Raw genomic sequence first — 15927 nt, 5'->3', positions numbered from 1 at the left:
GGACCTTTGGAAGAGCAATCAGTGCTCTTAACCACTGAGCCATCTCTCTAGTCCTCTTTCTTTTTTTAAAAGATTTATTTATGGGCTGAAGAGATGGCTCAGTGGTTAAGAGCACTGACTGCTCTTCCAGAGGTCCTGAATTCAAATCCCAGCAACCATATGGTGGCTCACAACCATCTGTAATGAGATCTGATGCCCTCTTTCAGTATGTCTGAAGACAGCTAGAGTGAATTCATATCTAATAAATAAATCTTAAACAATATTTAAAAAAGATTTATTATGGGGCTGGGGATTTAGCTCAGTGGTAGAGCGCTTACCTAGGAAGCGCAAGGCCCTGGGTTCGGTCCCCAGCTCCGAAAAAAAGAACCAAAAAAAAAAAAAAAAGATTTATTATATATGAGTGCACTGTAGCTGTCTTCAGACACACCAGAAGAGGGCATCAGATCCCATTACAGATGGTTGTGAGGCACCATGTGGTTGCTGGAATTTGAACTCACGATCTCTGGAAGAGCAATCAGTACTCCTAACCCCTAAGCCATCTCTCCAGCCCCTCAATTGTTTTTCTTACGTATGTAAGTACACTATCACTCTGTTAAGAACACCAGAAGAGGGCATTGGATTCCATTACAGATGGTTGTGAGCCACCATGTGGTTGCTGGGAATTGAACTCAGGACCTCTGGAAGAGCAGTCACTGCTCTTAACTGCTGAGCTATCTTCCCAGCCCTTGTTTTTCTTTTTAAAGAGTTATTTATTTGGAGACAAAAACCAAAACTAAAAGCCAGGTGATGGCGGTGGTGGTGGTGGCACCTTTAATCCCTGCACTTGGGAGGCAGAAGAATGTGGATCTTTGAGTTTGAGGCCAGCCTGGTCTACAGAGTGACTTCCAGGACAGCCAGGGCTATACAGTGAATCCCTCTATTGAAAAACAAAACAAACAAAAAGTTATTTGGAGGCTAGAGATGGCTCAGTGGCTAAGAGCACTTACTGCTCTTGCAGAGGACCCTAGTTCTGTTCCCCAAATCTACAGGATGATTCAAAATCATCTGTAACTTCTGTTCCGGGGGAGTCCAGTGCCCTCTACTGGCTGCTGTGGACACTGCATGCATGTGGTACACATAGATATATACAGGCAAGACACAAATCAACGTATTAAAAAAAAAAAAAACCTTATGCTCCCTGTCTAGTGTTGGTATTACAGACATGCACATACCATCATGCCCAGTGACAAAAGTGCTCCAAGGGGGAGGGTCAGGCTCAGTGTCAGTTTCAATTAAAGGTCAGATGAACCCATTTTTTTAGGCTTCAGGTGGAAGAGTTTGGTTATTCATAGTGGCCAGGAAGCAGAGAGACAGCATTAACAGGAACAGGCTAATACCCTCTGAAGGCCCAGTTCCTGTGAGTTTCATGATCCCACACTTCCTTTCCAATAGTCTATCCAGATTTTGAGCTCATAAATGAATTAAGCCACTGATTAGAATTAAGTTAGAATTAAACCATCTAATCATCTCTAAATCAGATAGGTTTACAATCAAGAGTGACCAATTATCTCACTTCCCACTCTTCTGTAGTTCTAACCACCTCCCACCCCCCCATGCACTCCCCATTTCAGAAAGGGTCTTAGGAGAGCATGGTGGTACATCTTCAATCTCAGCACTCAGGATATTGAGGCAGACAGAGCTTTATGAATTCAAGGTCAGCCAAGTTCCATGCTAGCCAGAGCAACATAGCCAGACCCTGACTCGAAACACCAAAACAAAGCCTACATAAGACAAAGTCATGGTGGTATGTATCTCAGGCTGGAAGAAACTATAAAGTGCACCTTCAGTGGTCCTCTTGCCTGTACCTCCCAATGGTGTGATTACAGATAGGAGTTAATGGGATTTTTGAGGCAGGGTCTAGCTATGCAGCCCACGCTGACCTGTATTCCCTTCCACATCCTGTAGGTATTACAGCCTTGGGCCAACATACCTTGTCAATGTCTGATTCGTGTGTATTTAGGTTCAATCTGTGTCACTTCGCTACTTTTGGGGTTATTGTAACGATTATAAAAGCGTTTGTAGTGATGTACTTAGGAAATGTTACTGTCTTTCCAGTGTCAGTCTCTTTCAGAACTCCTTACCCTGTGGCCTCTGGGTTCAGCAGGCATAGCATTGTCTCCAAAAGCCCGTTCTGACTGTCCTCTAAAGATTTGGGGGGGCGGGGAGGGACGGTGTGGGGAAAGCTCACTGGTAGGATGACACAGTCTATTTTCCTCAGGGCTATTTACGGGGGTTGGAGAGTTTAATTGGGTACTTTCCTAAACCTGGCTTATTTTGGGCTTTTTCCGTACTAAGTAAGTGAGTGGGAGACGCTGCTGGAGATTCAGAGTTGGAAAAAACAGTAGTCTCACAGGAAAAAAACCAAAACCAAACCGCGGCATTCCTTACTATACAGGTCGGTCCTCGGACGTGTCAGTGTCGTGTCCGCTCCGTCCGCAAGGGGGAGCGCCAGGAAGTTCCGGAAGTCCGTCCTGAAACCTCACGCGGAACTTTCTTCCTTGCACTTCCGTTCAGCTTCACGCAGTAGTTTGTCCTGTACGGCTACCCGTCCGCATACGAATCTAGCCCGGGAACTAAGATTCAAGAGAGCGCAGTCACCAGCCGGGAGCCTGTCGGTTCCAGACACCCTCCGGACTGACAAGATGTGCTCCCTGGGGTTGTTTCCCCCGCCGCCGCCTAGAGGTCAAGTCACCCTGTATGAGCACAATAACGAGCTGGTGACCGGCAACAGCTATGAGAGCCCGCCTCCCGACTTCCGGGGCCAGGTGGTCGGGGTTGGGGATGCGGCGGTGGGTCTCCAGAGAGTGGTAATAGGGGCGACGAGGCGGGGCTCACAGATTGGGGAAGGCTTGGCTCCCACGGGGGACTGGAGAGAACGAAATATATTTTAGGGCCTGTAAGGGATCCCCAGGCATGTGAGGAGGTCCTAGGAAGGGTAGAGAAAAGATGAAGGATGCGATGAATGAAGTCTTGTTAGTGTCAACACTGTAAAAAACGATTGTGGTTTGCAGATGAGTACTGAAAATGTTCTGTCCTACAAGTGTTACATTTGTGGATATGGGGAATGGGGCCGCCAGCCATAGGATGGGGATGGAAGGGAGTTCTGTTAAGATTTGGGGAAGAGACTGACTGCCTCCCCTCCCTCACTTCTGAGGTATAGTGGATCAATCTTCCTGTCCTACACCTGACCAAGGATCCCCTAAAAGCTCCTGGGAGGCTGGACCATGGTACAAGAGCTGCCTTCATCCATCATCGGGAGCAAGTGTGGAAGAGGTGCATCAATGTTTGGTGAGGCATGGCAAACGGTTGCTGGGCCATGGTCTACCCAGTCTGCTTTGGGCAGCTCTTGAAAAGGCTACTCATTGCAGCCTGTGTTTTCCCACCAGTCATATTAGATGATCCATCTTTATTGTAAAACTCCAGGGCTTACCATAAGCTTCATTTATCCCTAATAGCTTGGCTTGATTTTACAAACCTCTCAGCAACGATCTTTTTTTTTTTTTTTTTTTTAAAGATTTATTTGTTTTGTGTATATGAGTACATTATCACTGTCTTCAGATACACCAGAAGAGGGCATCAGATCCCATTGCAGATGGTTGTGAGCCACCATGTGGTTGCTGGGATTTGAACTCAGGACCTCTGGAAGAACAGTCAGTGCTCTTAACCGCTGAGCCATCTCTCCAGCCCCTCTCAGCAACGATCTTACGTTGTGAGTTATTCATTTGCTTTTATCTGAAACCCAGGAGAGTTAGGTGAAGGTTGTATTATTCCTTAATAAGTAGGACAAGTAAGAGTTGAAGCTGTGTTACCTTTTTTTTTTTCTTTTTCTTTTTTAAGCTGTGTAAGTTTGGAAGAGTTACTTAATTACTCAGTCCTAAAACGAAACTCCTTTACACTGTGGTGACTAAAGAGATGGGAAGCACTTAGAGGCATTTCCTGGCACATTAAGCCCTACATATGTTTGCCTTTACCATAATTATAATTGCCATTATCTGTAAAACAAATCCATGGAAATTAAATACCTGGGTTCCTGGGTTACGTTCATTTGTTACTTTGTGAGTTGTTGCCAAATAGTCTTTTATCCAAATTTTACATACAGGACATGGGATGTAGCTAAGTTGGTAGAGTGTTTGCCTAGCATGTAGGAAGCCCTAGCTAGGATCAGTAACTAGCACCACGTAGAACTGGATGTGATAGTGCATTCTGTAATCTCTGCACCGGGCAGGAAGAGCAAGAGCTTGTTGCCATTTAAAAAAAAAAAGATTTAATAAGTACACTGTCTCTGTCTTAAGACACGCAGAAGAGGGCATCCGATCCCATTACAGATGGTTGTGAGCCACCATGTGGTTGCTGGGATTTGAACTCAGGACCTCTGGAAGAGCAGCCAATGCCATTAACCACTAAGCCATCTCTCCAGCCCACTTGTTGCCATTCTTGACTACACTGCAAAATTGAGGCTAGCCTGGGCTACATGAGACTATTTCAAAAACAACCAATCAAACCAAAAAGCAAACAAGACAGAAACTGGGCAGTAGTATTGGGGTGATGGTTAAATTGACTGTGGAAGCACCTAGACCAGTGCCTGACATGTTATAGACATATTTGCTGATATAATTACTGCTGGCTGTTTCTCAGCCTTACTGATGTCTCTCTCTCTCTCTCTCTCTCTCTCTCTTAAAGATTTTATTTATTTATTTATTTTTAAAGATTTATTTATTCATTTATTATATATAAGCACACTGTAGCTGTCTTCAGATACACCAGAAGAAGGAATCAGATTTCTTTACAGATGGTTGTGAGCCACCATGTGGTTGCTGGGAATTGAACTCAGGACCTCTGGAAGGGCAGTCAGTGCTCTTAACCGCTGAGCCATCTCTCCAGCCCCCAAGATTTTATTTATATGAGTACACTGTCTCTGTCTTCAGACGCACCAGAAGAGGACGGCATCAGATCCCATTGCAAATGGTTGTGAGCCACCATGCGGTTGCTGGGAATTGAACTCAGGACCTCTGGAAGAGCAGTCTGTGCTCTTTAACCTCTGAGCCATCTCTCCAAGCCCTTACTGATGTCTTAATTATTCCTTAGGTCTATGTATTCTGCTTCCCAAGTTTCTCAAACTGGGGTTGGGGATTTAGCTCAGTGGTAGAGCGCTTGCCTAGGAAGCGCAAGGCCCTGGATTCGGTCCCCAGCTCTGGAAAAAAGAACCAAAAAAAAAAAAAAAAAAAAATTTAAAAATCCAAGTTTCTCAAACTTGTCTGTTTTGAATCCCACAAGTTCAGGCTACTTCACCTTTTTTTCTGAGGAGTCCTTAAGTAGCTTCTTCTTTTCTCTTTTTATTTTATTTTATTTTATTTTATTTTATTTTATTTTTCAAGACAAGGATTCTCTGTGTAAGAGTCCTAGCTGTACTAGAACTTTCTCTGTAGATGAGGCTGACCTCAGACACAGAGATCTGCCTACCTGTCTGTGCCACCTAAGTGCTAGGGTTAAAGTTGTGGGCCACCTTAAACCATTTCTTATTTGATTCCTTTCTCCATTCTGGACTCCTCTAATGTCCAAATTGATCTTTGTGAAGTGCTCATGTGGTTATTTGTTTCCCTTGGTGAAGACACTTCGATGACTTGCCATTTACTGTTTGAAAGTATGGGGCTGGAGAGATGGCTCAGTGGTTAAGAGCACTGTCTGCTCTTCCAGAGGTCCTGAGTTCAATTCCCAGCAACCACATGGTGGCTCATAACCATCTGTAAAGAGATCTGATGCCCTTGTCTGTACCTCGTGTGTATCTGAAGACAGTTACAGTGGACTTATATATAATAAATGAATAAATCTTTAAAAAAAAAAAAAAAAGAAAGTATGGTTGATGCCTCTCTCCCTCTCCCTCTCCTCATCTCCCTCTCCCCCTCTTCCTCCTCCTCACTCTTTTTGAGACAGGGCCTCATCTCAATCAGTATCATGTGGCTGGATGAATTTACCACTTAGATCAGTTTGGCTGAGGACTCACAGGGTTCTTCCTGCCTCTGCCTCCTGCAAACTGGAATTAAAGGTGTTTGCCATCACACCTGGCCAACTCCTAACTGAGGAGCTCAGAAAGTCCACCAACTCCAATCCCTGACATTTAAATTGCCTCATCTGTAAGTGGGCAAAATGTCATTTAGACTAATGTGATAAGTAAATTAAAGGACAGCATATAAAATGCTTGATGCATAGTTGACACTCACTAAAAATATAATACCTCTTTTTTTGTTTGTTTTCTTTGTTGAGACAGGTTTTCTGTACAGTACCGACTGTCTTGTAACTCACTTTGTAGACCAGTCTGGCCTTGAACTCATAGATCCGAGAACTGGGGAACTGCCTCCCAAGTGCTGGGATTAAAGCCATGAGGGACCACTACCCCACTTCCTTTTTTTTTAAAGTGAGATAATGCTTCATCCAGCCCTGGCTGTCCTCATAAGAGCTGTGTTGCTAGAGATCTTCCACTTTTGATTTTCTCAAATTTACCCACCCAGTGTTGGGCTACGGGCATAAGCTACCACATCTGATTCTATGTGCTGGTGGGGATTCACTCCAGGGCTTTACTTATGTTAGGTATGTATTCTACCAACTGAGGCACACGCCCAACCCTCTTATTTGTAATGTTTATTGAGTGAATGAAACCTATCAGGGGGACTTACAACAGGATCAGAATAACTCTATCTTTTTCTCCTTGTGAGGCACGATGTGGGTCTTTTTGGAGTCCTGAATGAAATTGCAAATTCAGAGGAAGAAGGTAAGTTTCCCTCCAGACCCTTCTGTTTGTAGGCTCCTCCCCGTACTTCCCAACCTCACTCCAACACCTGTTAGCCCAGCATCTCCCTTTCACCTGCTTTTGCCTGTCACTTTTTCTTCCAAGTACCCAGATACCCAGAGTGGGTACTGGAGAGGAGATGTCCAAGCCCATTCACTGTTGTGTGCAAGAACTGAAGAGCTTTGACTCTGTCCTCACCCAAGAGCAGGGCTGGTTGTAGCCCCGTGCATGATGGCATCAAAGTTGTCTCTTTTACCTCACAGTGTTTGAGTGGGTAAAGACAGCCTCCAGCTGGGCCCTGGCTCTCTGTGGCCGGGCCTCCTCCCTCCATGGCTCCTTGTTCCCACACCTCTCAGTAAGTTTAGACTTCTGCCCTACCTTTTTCTTTTGTGGGCGGGGCTGGCTGTGATGTCTCTGTGGGAAAGTTGAGTAGGTGAGCTCCTTCTGTATGTTGTCTATTTGCTGTGTTTTTGCAGCTCAGGAGTGAGGATCTGATTGCTGAATTTGCCCAAGTCACTAACTGGTGAGTGCACAAACTCTGGCACCTGTAGGACAGAGTTCCTGAACTGAAATTTCCTTTAGGGAGAGAGGTCAAGGCAGAGACTCCTCTTTCCACATTGTTACCCTTGGTCTAGCTTTGTCAGCTTGCTGTGAGCTGGAGTCATTTGCAGAGCTCATCCCTGTGGGGAAGCTGTGAGGCACTTTGAGTGATGATTGATGTAGGAAGGCGACCTCACTATGGTGGCCCTGGGTGCTATAAGAAAGCAGAATAATTGATATAGTTATGATTCGCTTTAACCTCAGCACTCAGTCTGAGTTAGAGGCCAGTCTGGTCTACAGAGTGAGTTATGGGCAGCTAGAACTACCTCCTGGGACACTGCCTCATACAAAACAAAAAAGCCAGCCACCACCTATCCCACCCCATCCCTCAAGAAGAAAGAAAGAAGAAAGCAGGCTGGGCAAATACCATCCACCATAGTTCCTGCCTTGGGTTCCTGCCCGATCCCCTGGATGGTGGATCGAGAGCTGAAGGATGGAGTCAGCCCTTTACTCTCTAGTTGCTCTAACTAAGACACCACTCTGCCCATCCTCAGAAAGGAAGGAGAGCGAGCCTGAGCACCCCTTTGCTCCTGTGGAGGGGAGTCTGAGTTGCTAGGCTGTTGACGGAGGTCCAGCTGCCAACTGGGTGCTCATCCACTGCAGGTCCAGCTGCTGCTTACGGGTCTTTGCCTGGCATCCTCACACCAACAAGTTTGCAGTGGCCCTGCTGGATGACTCCATCCGTGTTTATAATGCCAACAGGTGCGTGTGTATGCAAGTAGGGTCAGGTTCAGACCAGTCTCACCTTCCTGCTGGCCTTGGTCCTGCACTTCATGGGCTGGTCCAGAATTGAGGTTTGGGACACTCCAAAATTGAATGAGTCCTTTCTGCATCTAACTTTTCTTTCTTTCTTTTTTTTCTACGACTGGATCTCTGCCAGCCTTGAATGCAGAGATCCCCCTGCCTCTGCCTCCCAAGTGCTGGGAAGAAAGAGGTGTGCCATGACGCCTGGTGTATATCTAAGTTTTACTTTATTTATGCTTCTGTCTCACAGTACCCAATGCTCTTGACCCAGTCCCTGGATGGACTCCACTATCCCTTTGGTTTTACCAGGGTTACCCCTGAGCTATGTCTTTAGGTCCTGACTTAGAGTCTTCACTGTGGTTTTACTTTTTATCTTTTGTTTTCCTGTTTGTTTTTGTTTTTTTAAGATTCATTTTATTTTATGTGTATGGGTATTTTTGCCTGAGAATGCACATATATGTGTACCATGTGCATGCTTGGTGCTATGAGAGGAGTTACAGACAGTAGTAAGCTGTAAGCTGTCATATAGGCACTGGGGATTGAACCCAGCTCCTTTAAAGGAGCAGCCAGAGCTCTTAACCTCTGAGCTTCTCTCCAGCCCTCCTCCTCCTTCTCCTCCTCCTCCTCCTCTTCCTTCTTCTCCTCCTCTTCTTCCTCTCCCTCCCTCTTCTTCTTCCTCCCCCTCCTCCCTTCTTCCTCTTCCTCCCCCCTCCTCCCTTCCTCCTCCTCTTCTTCCTCTTCCTTCTTCTCCTCCTCTCTTTCCTCCTCCTCTCCTCTTTTTTTTTTGGAGGCAGGGTTTCTCTGTATAGCAGCCCTGGCTGTCCTGCAATCTGCTCTGTAGACCAGGCTAGCCTCAAACTCAAAGATCTGCCTGCCTTTGCCTCCTGAGTGATGTGATTTAAGGCATGTGCCATGACACCTGGCCTGTTTTACCTTCTTAAATTTTTTTTTAAATTTTATTTTATATTTTATGTGAGTGTTTTGCCTGTACACTGCATCCATACAGTGCCCAAGGAGGCCAGTAGAGGGCAACAAATCCTCTGGAATTGGAGTTACAGACAGTTGGGAGCTACCAAGTAGGTTCTGAGAACTGAACCCATGCCTTTTGGAAGATCAGCCAGTGCTGTTAACCGCTGAGCCATCTCACCAGCACCTTGGTTTTGTTGTTGTTGTTTTTGTTTTGTTTTGTTTTGTTTTAGTGGGACTCTTGGCTTGGTTCTTTGAGCTTAGTGTCTCTGCTTGGACTTAGTTTCCTACCTCTGTGCCCTAGCACTATAGTTCCCTCCCTGAAGCACCGTCTACAGCGAAATGTGGCAGCACTGGCCTGGAAGCCCCTCAGTGCCTCTGTCTTGGCTGTGGCCTGCCAGAGCTGTATTCTCATCTGGACCCTGGACCCCACTTCCTTATCTACGAGGTGAGTCCTGGCCTCCTGGCTTGGCCTTTCTGAGGGTCATGCAGGGGCAGGCCCATAGGGTGTCAAGTTATCCTCCTCACAGCACTTCCCAGGGCTGTGGGAGAAGCAGACCCGAGGTCAGGTAGGTGCCAGGATGCTCTGTCTAGACAAAGGGACAGATTCAGAGGTCTCTAGGATTATGGGAGAACATACCTGTGGGTCACACACTGCCAGACAGAGGGATAAAGTAGAGTAGGAACAGAGACAGACATGGGTGGAAACCATAAAAGTTGGAGCAATCAGCAGGTAGTGGTGGCCCCATAGTTCTAACCCCAGCACTCCAGAGGGAGAGGAAGGTGGACAGCCAGGGCTACACAGACAAACCCTGTCTCAAAAAAGACTACAGCAAAACAAACAAAAAGTCGGGATAATACCATGAGAACTAAAAATAAAACCAGAAAATCTGAAGTTGTGAATAAACAAGGAAACCTTAGCCAGGTGATTGGTGCACGCCTCCACTCTTAGCACTGGGAGGCAGGGCCAGGCGGATCTCTGTGAGCACAAGGCCACCCTGGTCTACAAAAGGATTTCAGGACAGCCCTATTACACAGAGAAATCCTTGAAAAACCAAACAAAAAGTACATTTATGTATGGTATGTGGGGACTCATGTGATAGGTCAAGTGTGGAGGATGGTTTTGGGGAGTTGGTCCCCCCTCCCACTGTGTGGGTCCCTGGGGTTGTCTGCCCTCAGGTCTTCAGGCTGCACCGCCATCTTTCTTCTCCCTCCTCCATTCTTGTTTCTTTTTCTCCTTCCCTGCAGCCCTGTTTTAGCACAATCTTCATAAAGAAGTTAGGAAATCACTGTTTCGGTATCTTTTCTCTTTATTCTTTTGTTAGGGTCTCCCTTTCTTGGCCTAGAACTCACTGTGTAGACCAGGCTAGTATTGAGCTCTCAGAGATAGACCTGCTTCCGACTCCTGAGTGCTGGCACTGAAGGCTGCACCACCATACCCGACGCCTTTTGTTCTGCTCAGTCAGTGGCTGAGTTGGTGTCTGTGTCTCCATGTCAGACTCTCAGACTGAGAAGCTGATGTCTGCCCATCACTTTTTTTTTTTTGAGACAGGGTTTCTCTATAGGCCTGGCTATTCTGGAACTCTGTGGGCCAGGCTGGACTTGAACTCACAGAGCTGTGTCTACCTATTCATGTGCTGGGATTAATGGGTTGAGCCACCCCCCGCCCCTGCTGTCCTTTACTATTACCTATGCTCAGAAATTACTTGGATCTCACCAGTAGTTCCCTTCAGGTCTGACTTTTCTTTATTAATGTTCTGTCTTGAATTGCAGTTATTTAGAAAAAAAAGTCTTCTTAATTTTACAAAAGGCACGAAACATTGGCACTGGTAATACTGAGTCATGTGCCTTTGGTTTAATTAGGCAACTCTGACCCCCAAGTTAAGTATAGATAGGGCTGGCCTTTAACTCTTGATCCTCCTGCCTCCACCTCTCAAGGGAAAGGAGTGTAACACACACTGTTTCTCCTGGGAAAATCTTTTATAACAAGGTTTATTTCTTAAAATTTTATGTATGGCTGTTTTGCCTACCTGTATGTCTGCATACCATGTGCATGCAGTGCCCAAGGAAGCCACAAGAGGGCGATGTACTCTGGGACTGGAGTTACCCATGGTTGTGAATCATCATGTGGGAGCTGGGAATCTAGTCTGGGTCCTCTGGAAGAGCAGCCAGTGCTTGTCCACATAGCCATCTTTCCAGCCCCTTGCCTAGGAAATTAGAATTAAAAAAATTTATTTTTTAGGGAGAAGCCAGCAAAGTTTGATGGAGGAGTGACAGTTCTTTTAGCAGGGATGCTACAAACGACAGGCTGCCGTTTAAAATGGTTTTGTTTTAGGGCCGTGGAGATGGTGCTGAGGATAAAAGGTTCAGGAGATTGATGCCCTCTTCTGTCCGTCATGGGCAGTACATACACATGGGCACTGATGTGCGTGCAAAACACCCACACACATGAACAGTAAAAGATGTATTTTTAATCGTGTGTGTGTTTGTGTGTGTGTGTGCATGCATGTGTGTGCGCACGCACAGCACTACAGCAGCTACAGACATTGGAACTGGTGGAACTGGAGTTACAGACAGTGGTGAGCTGCCAGATATAGGTACTGGGAATCAAACTCTGGTTCTTTGGGAAAAAGATACACACTCTTTTTTTTTTTTTTTTTAAAGATTTATTTATTCATTTATTATATATAAGTACACTGTAGCTGTCTTCAGATACACCAGAAGAGGGCATCGGATCTCTTTACAGATGGTTGTGAGCCACCATGTGGTTGCTGGGAATTGAACTCAGGACCTCTGGAAGAGCAGTCAGTGCTCTTAACCACTGAGCCATCTCTCCAGCCCTGGGTTGCCCTTTTTAAATAAAAAAAATAAAATAAAAATTTATTATGTATGTGTGCACTCAAGTGGTGGTCAAACACAACTTTTTGTTTTGTTTTGTATTTTTTTTTTTTTTTGAGACTGTTTTTCTGTGTAGCCCTGGCTGTCCTAGAACTTGCTCTGTAGACTAGGCTGAGCTTGAATCCAGAGATGTGACCGCCTTTCTACTGTCAGAGTACATGTTACAGCTAGAAAACAGTGTTTTGGAGTGGTTCTATCTGTCCACTGTGGTTTCTTAAGATTGAACTTTTATAATATTTATTTAATATATATAAAATACATATTTAATATAAAATATTTTACATAATAGATTTAAAATACATCTTTTTTTTCTTTTTTTCGGAGCTGGGGACCGAACCTAGGGCCTTGCGCTTGCTAGGCAAGCGCTCTACCACTGAGCTAAATCCCCAATCCCTAAAATACATCTTAATACATAATCATTTATACTTATAGAACATGTCTTCTATGCCATATTATATTGGATATGTATTATAAAAATACATTTTATATAAATATATCTATAATAACAGCCAAAGCTTGGGCAATGTGCTGCATGGACAGTCTGAATGTGCATTTGAAGAGGTCTGAGGAGCAGGCTACAGGGACAGTGGAGCCACTGACTGTTGGAGCTCAGAGCTAATTTGAAAGTCCTCAGTCCTGTAAAGTTGAATCTTCTGTCAGTTACCTGGGCCTCACAGCAGTTAAAGGTGGCTACTGCTGGGTGGAAAGGGGAAAGCCACCCAGGCTGTGGCTCTGAAACAACGCTCAGTGATGGAGCACATGGAAATGGGTTCTGACACAGAAAGGTGACTAGGGTTTGGGGTGAGAAGAGAAGCAGAGGTTGGATTCTCGATGATTATGTCAGAGGAAATTCCATCCCAGTTCAGTGGGAAGTGACACTCCCAGCACAGCCCCTTAGACTTACTGCCATGAGCGGTCTTTTTTATCCTGGCTCATTCCCTGTAAATCACAGGCTCTCCATAGCACTTCCCTTTAACCTCCACCATAATTTTTTTTTTTTTTTTTTCTCGGAGCTGGGGACCGAACCCAGGGCCTTGCTAGGGCCTTGCTCCTGCTAGGCAAGCGCTCTACCACTGAGCTAAATCCCCAACCCCCACCATAATTATTTTTTACCAGCCTAGGTTGAAGTTAGAGGCAAGCAAGGAAATGGAATCATGGTAGGGATTTTCATTTCGTTTTTGTGTTGTTGGTTGGTGGCAGAGGCTAGAGAGGGCACTGACCCCCTGGAGCTGGAGTTAGGGGTGGTGTGAGTCACCTGCAGTGAGTGTGGACCCACCTTTACCCTCTGGAAAGCAGCCCCCTTGGTGCTTTGGTCTTTACTGTTCCTCACCACACACCTTTGTTTATCCCGGCAGACCCTCCTCTGGCTGCGCCCAGGTCTTGTCTCACCCTGGGCACACACCAGTCACCAGCTTGGCTTGGGCCCCCAATGGGGGGTGGCTGCTCTCAGCCTCACCGGTAGATGCTGTTATTCTGGTGAGTGGTTCCCCACTCCTCAGACAAGAGCCTTCTTCCCCTGGTGCGGTTGTCTGTCCAGAGTTTATCTGGGCTCCTCATATATGAACTCGGCCAGCTCTTACTGTGATCTTAGACATAGGCCTCTATGTTGAGTAGCCAGTTTCTTGCTGCTTCCTCTTCTGTGGGGCTTTGTGTACCTAGGAGGATAGCCCACCTCGAGCTGCTCGATAGTCTTTTGAGTTTCTGTACTTCTATTTCAGGTATGGGACGTTTCAACAGAAACCTGTGTCCCCCTTCCTTGGTTCCGAGGAGGAGGGGTTACCAACTTGCTGTGGTCCCCAGATGGCAGCAAAGTCCTGGCTACAACTCCTTCCGCTGTCTTTCGGTGAGTAGGTGAAAAGCCAGGGGAGCAAAGAACCCAAAGAAAGGCACTTCACTTCAGGCCCGACCTTGGGACTGCAAGTTGCTGGATCAGTCCAGGGTTGGAGCCTGAAGGCCCCATGTTATAATCTGGCTTTCTTTGGCTCAGAGTCTGGGAGGCCCGGATGTGGACTTGTGAGGGGTGGCCAACTCTCTCAGGGCGCTGCCAGGTAAGTGGGGACTGTTGGTTCAGAGGCTGGGAGGAAGGGGTTCTTCTGGGCCTGCATCCCGTCCTGCGTGGCTCCCCATCTTTACTTCTCTCCTGCTTTAGCCCTTTGTAGAACTATCTCCTGTCTTTTCCTTCCTGTCCCCAGACTGGCTGCTGGAGTCCAGACGGAAAACGATTGTTGTTCACTGTATTGGGGGAAGCATTAATTTATTCCTTGTCATTCCCAGAACCATGTGGTGAGTTAGGACATTTCAGAATGTAGACTCTGGGGTGGTCAGAGGAAGACAGCTGCTATAGGGTGCACTGAGGGATGAAGGGAGTATAGAAGCCAAAGATGCTGCATAGAAACCTCTGCACTTATAGGAACAGAGAAAGGACATGTTGGAGGTGCAAAGTCAGCCACCATCGTAGCAGATCTTTCTGAGACAACAATTCAGACCCCAGATGGAGAGGAGAGGTGAGTCTGAGTAGCTGTGGGAGGAGTGATGAAGTCGGAATGAGCCACACCCAATGCTTGTCTTATCACAGACTCGGGGGAGAGGCTCACGCCATGGTTTGGGACCCTAGTGGTGAACGACTGGCTGTGCTCATGAAAGGTAAGGAGCAAAGAGAATGCCCGGGCTGTCTTTCTGTGAGGCAAGGTCTCATTGAGCAGTCCCGACTATCCTGGAATCCAGTGTCTCGCTCAGGCTGGCCTTGAACTCACAGTCCACCTGTTTATCTGCCAGTGCTGGTATTAAAGGCGTGTGCTCTCAACTAGAGAAAGGGCTTTCTTAAGTCATAGCCTAATAGATTTTGACAGCCTGGGCTGCTGTCCTCTGCGTCTGGGCCTTTGCTTCCAGAGGTCACTGCATTGGCCCACCCATTTCTTACAGGAAACCCACGGGTTCAGGATGGGAATCCTGTCATCCTCCTTTTTCGAACTCGAAACAGCCCCGTGTTTGAGCTGCTTCCCTGGTAAGTGCAAGCTGACCTTGGGGCAGGCTATGAAGACCTTCCTACACCTAGCTGCCTCGTGACCTTCTCACCTCTTGTTTTGCCCTAGTGGTGTTATTCAGGGGGAGCCGGGAGCCCAAGCCCAGCTCGTCAGCTTCCATCCTGCTTTCAACAAAGGGGCCTTGCTCAGTGTGGTGAGTCGGCAAGGGCTAGGCTGACTGTGTGCGCGTGAGCATGTGTGTGCAGAGTCGGCAAGGGCTAGGCTGACTGCGAGTGAGCATGTGTGTGCAGAGTTGGCAAGGGCTAGGCTGACTGTGTGCGCGTGAGCATGTGTGTGCAGGTGTCTTCAGGATAGCTGGAGGTCTAGACAGTGATGATGCCCTTCTTCCCCATTCTCTGCAGTGCTGGTCCACAGGCCGAATCACCCACATCCCTCTGTACTTTGTCAACGCCCAATTTCCACGCTTTAGCCCAGTGCTTGGTCGGGCCCAGGAGCCCCCAGCTGGAGGTGGAGGCTCTGTTCATGAAGTACCACTATTTACTGAGACATCACCAACCTCTGCCCCTTGGGACCCTCTTCCAGGACTACCATCTGCTCAACCCCACTCCCCTCACTCCCACTTGTAAATAAAGTTTTTCTTGTTTCCACTCATTTACCAGGATGTAACTCTGAGTGTGTTGGTGTGTGTTGCCTGCATGTACAAATGTGGACCACATGTGTGTCTAGTGCCCAGCCAGAGGTCAGAAAGGGTATTGGGTCTCCTGGAACTGGAGTTAGTTATAAGCTGCTGTGTGGGTGCTGGGGATGGAATCTGTCCTCTCCCACAACAACCATGTGAACTGCTGAGCTATCTCCAGCCCACTGAGATGGTTCTCAACTAGTGTGAAAAGCAAGGCTGAGATGGGGAGATGC

General features: G+C 46.8%; 1 protein-coding gene across 3 annotated transcripts; it reads left to right on the top strand.

Annotated features, from left to right (window-relative positions):
• Positions 1-2539: 2539 nt before the first annotated feature.
• Positions 2540-15666, top strand: Aaas (aladin WD repeat nucleoporin). 3 transcript variants are annotated; one of them, NM_001106795.2, is made up of 16 exons: positions 2540-2804; positions 3200-3327; positions 6750-6805; positions 7087-7178; positions 7300-7346; positions 8027-8125; positions 9438-9581; positions 13387-13507; positions 13750-13874; positions 14019-14079; positions 14224-14314; positions 14442-14535; positions 14607-14674; positions 14954-15035; positions 15124-15208; positions 15417-15666. In NM_001106795.2, the coding sequence occupies exons 1-16, from the start codon at positions 2682-2684 to the stop codon at positions 15639-15641; spliced, it is 1641 nt and encodes a 546-aa protein (NP_001100265.1). In that variant the 5' UTR covers positions 2540-2681; the 3' UTR covers positions 15642-15666. The 3 variants fall into 3 exon arrangements, with proteins under 3 accessions (NP_001100265.1, NP_001424835.1, NP_001424836.1); NM_001437906.1 differs by having other exon boundaries at positions 2540-2828; NM_001437907.1 differs by having other exon boundaries at positions 2540-2846.
• The last annotated feature ends 261 nt before the right edge of the window (positions 15667-15927 follow it).

This window comes from Rattus norvegicus, chromosome 7, assembly GCF_021556685.1.
Source record: "Rattus norvegicus strain SHRSP/BbbUtx chromosome 7, alternate assembly SHRSP_T2T, whole genome shotgun sequence".
Classification (NCBI taxonomy): domain Eukaryota; kingdom Metazoa; phylum Chordata; class Mammalia; order Rodentia; family Muridae; genus Rattus; species Rattus norvegicus.
The sequence above is the reverse complement of the archived record's forward strand: the minus strand, read 5'-3'. Positions and strand labels throughout refer to the sequence as shown.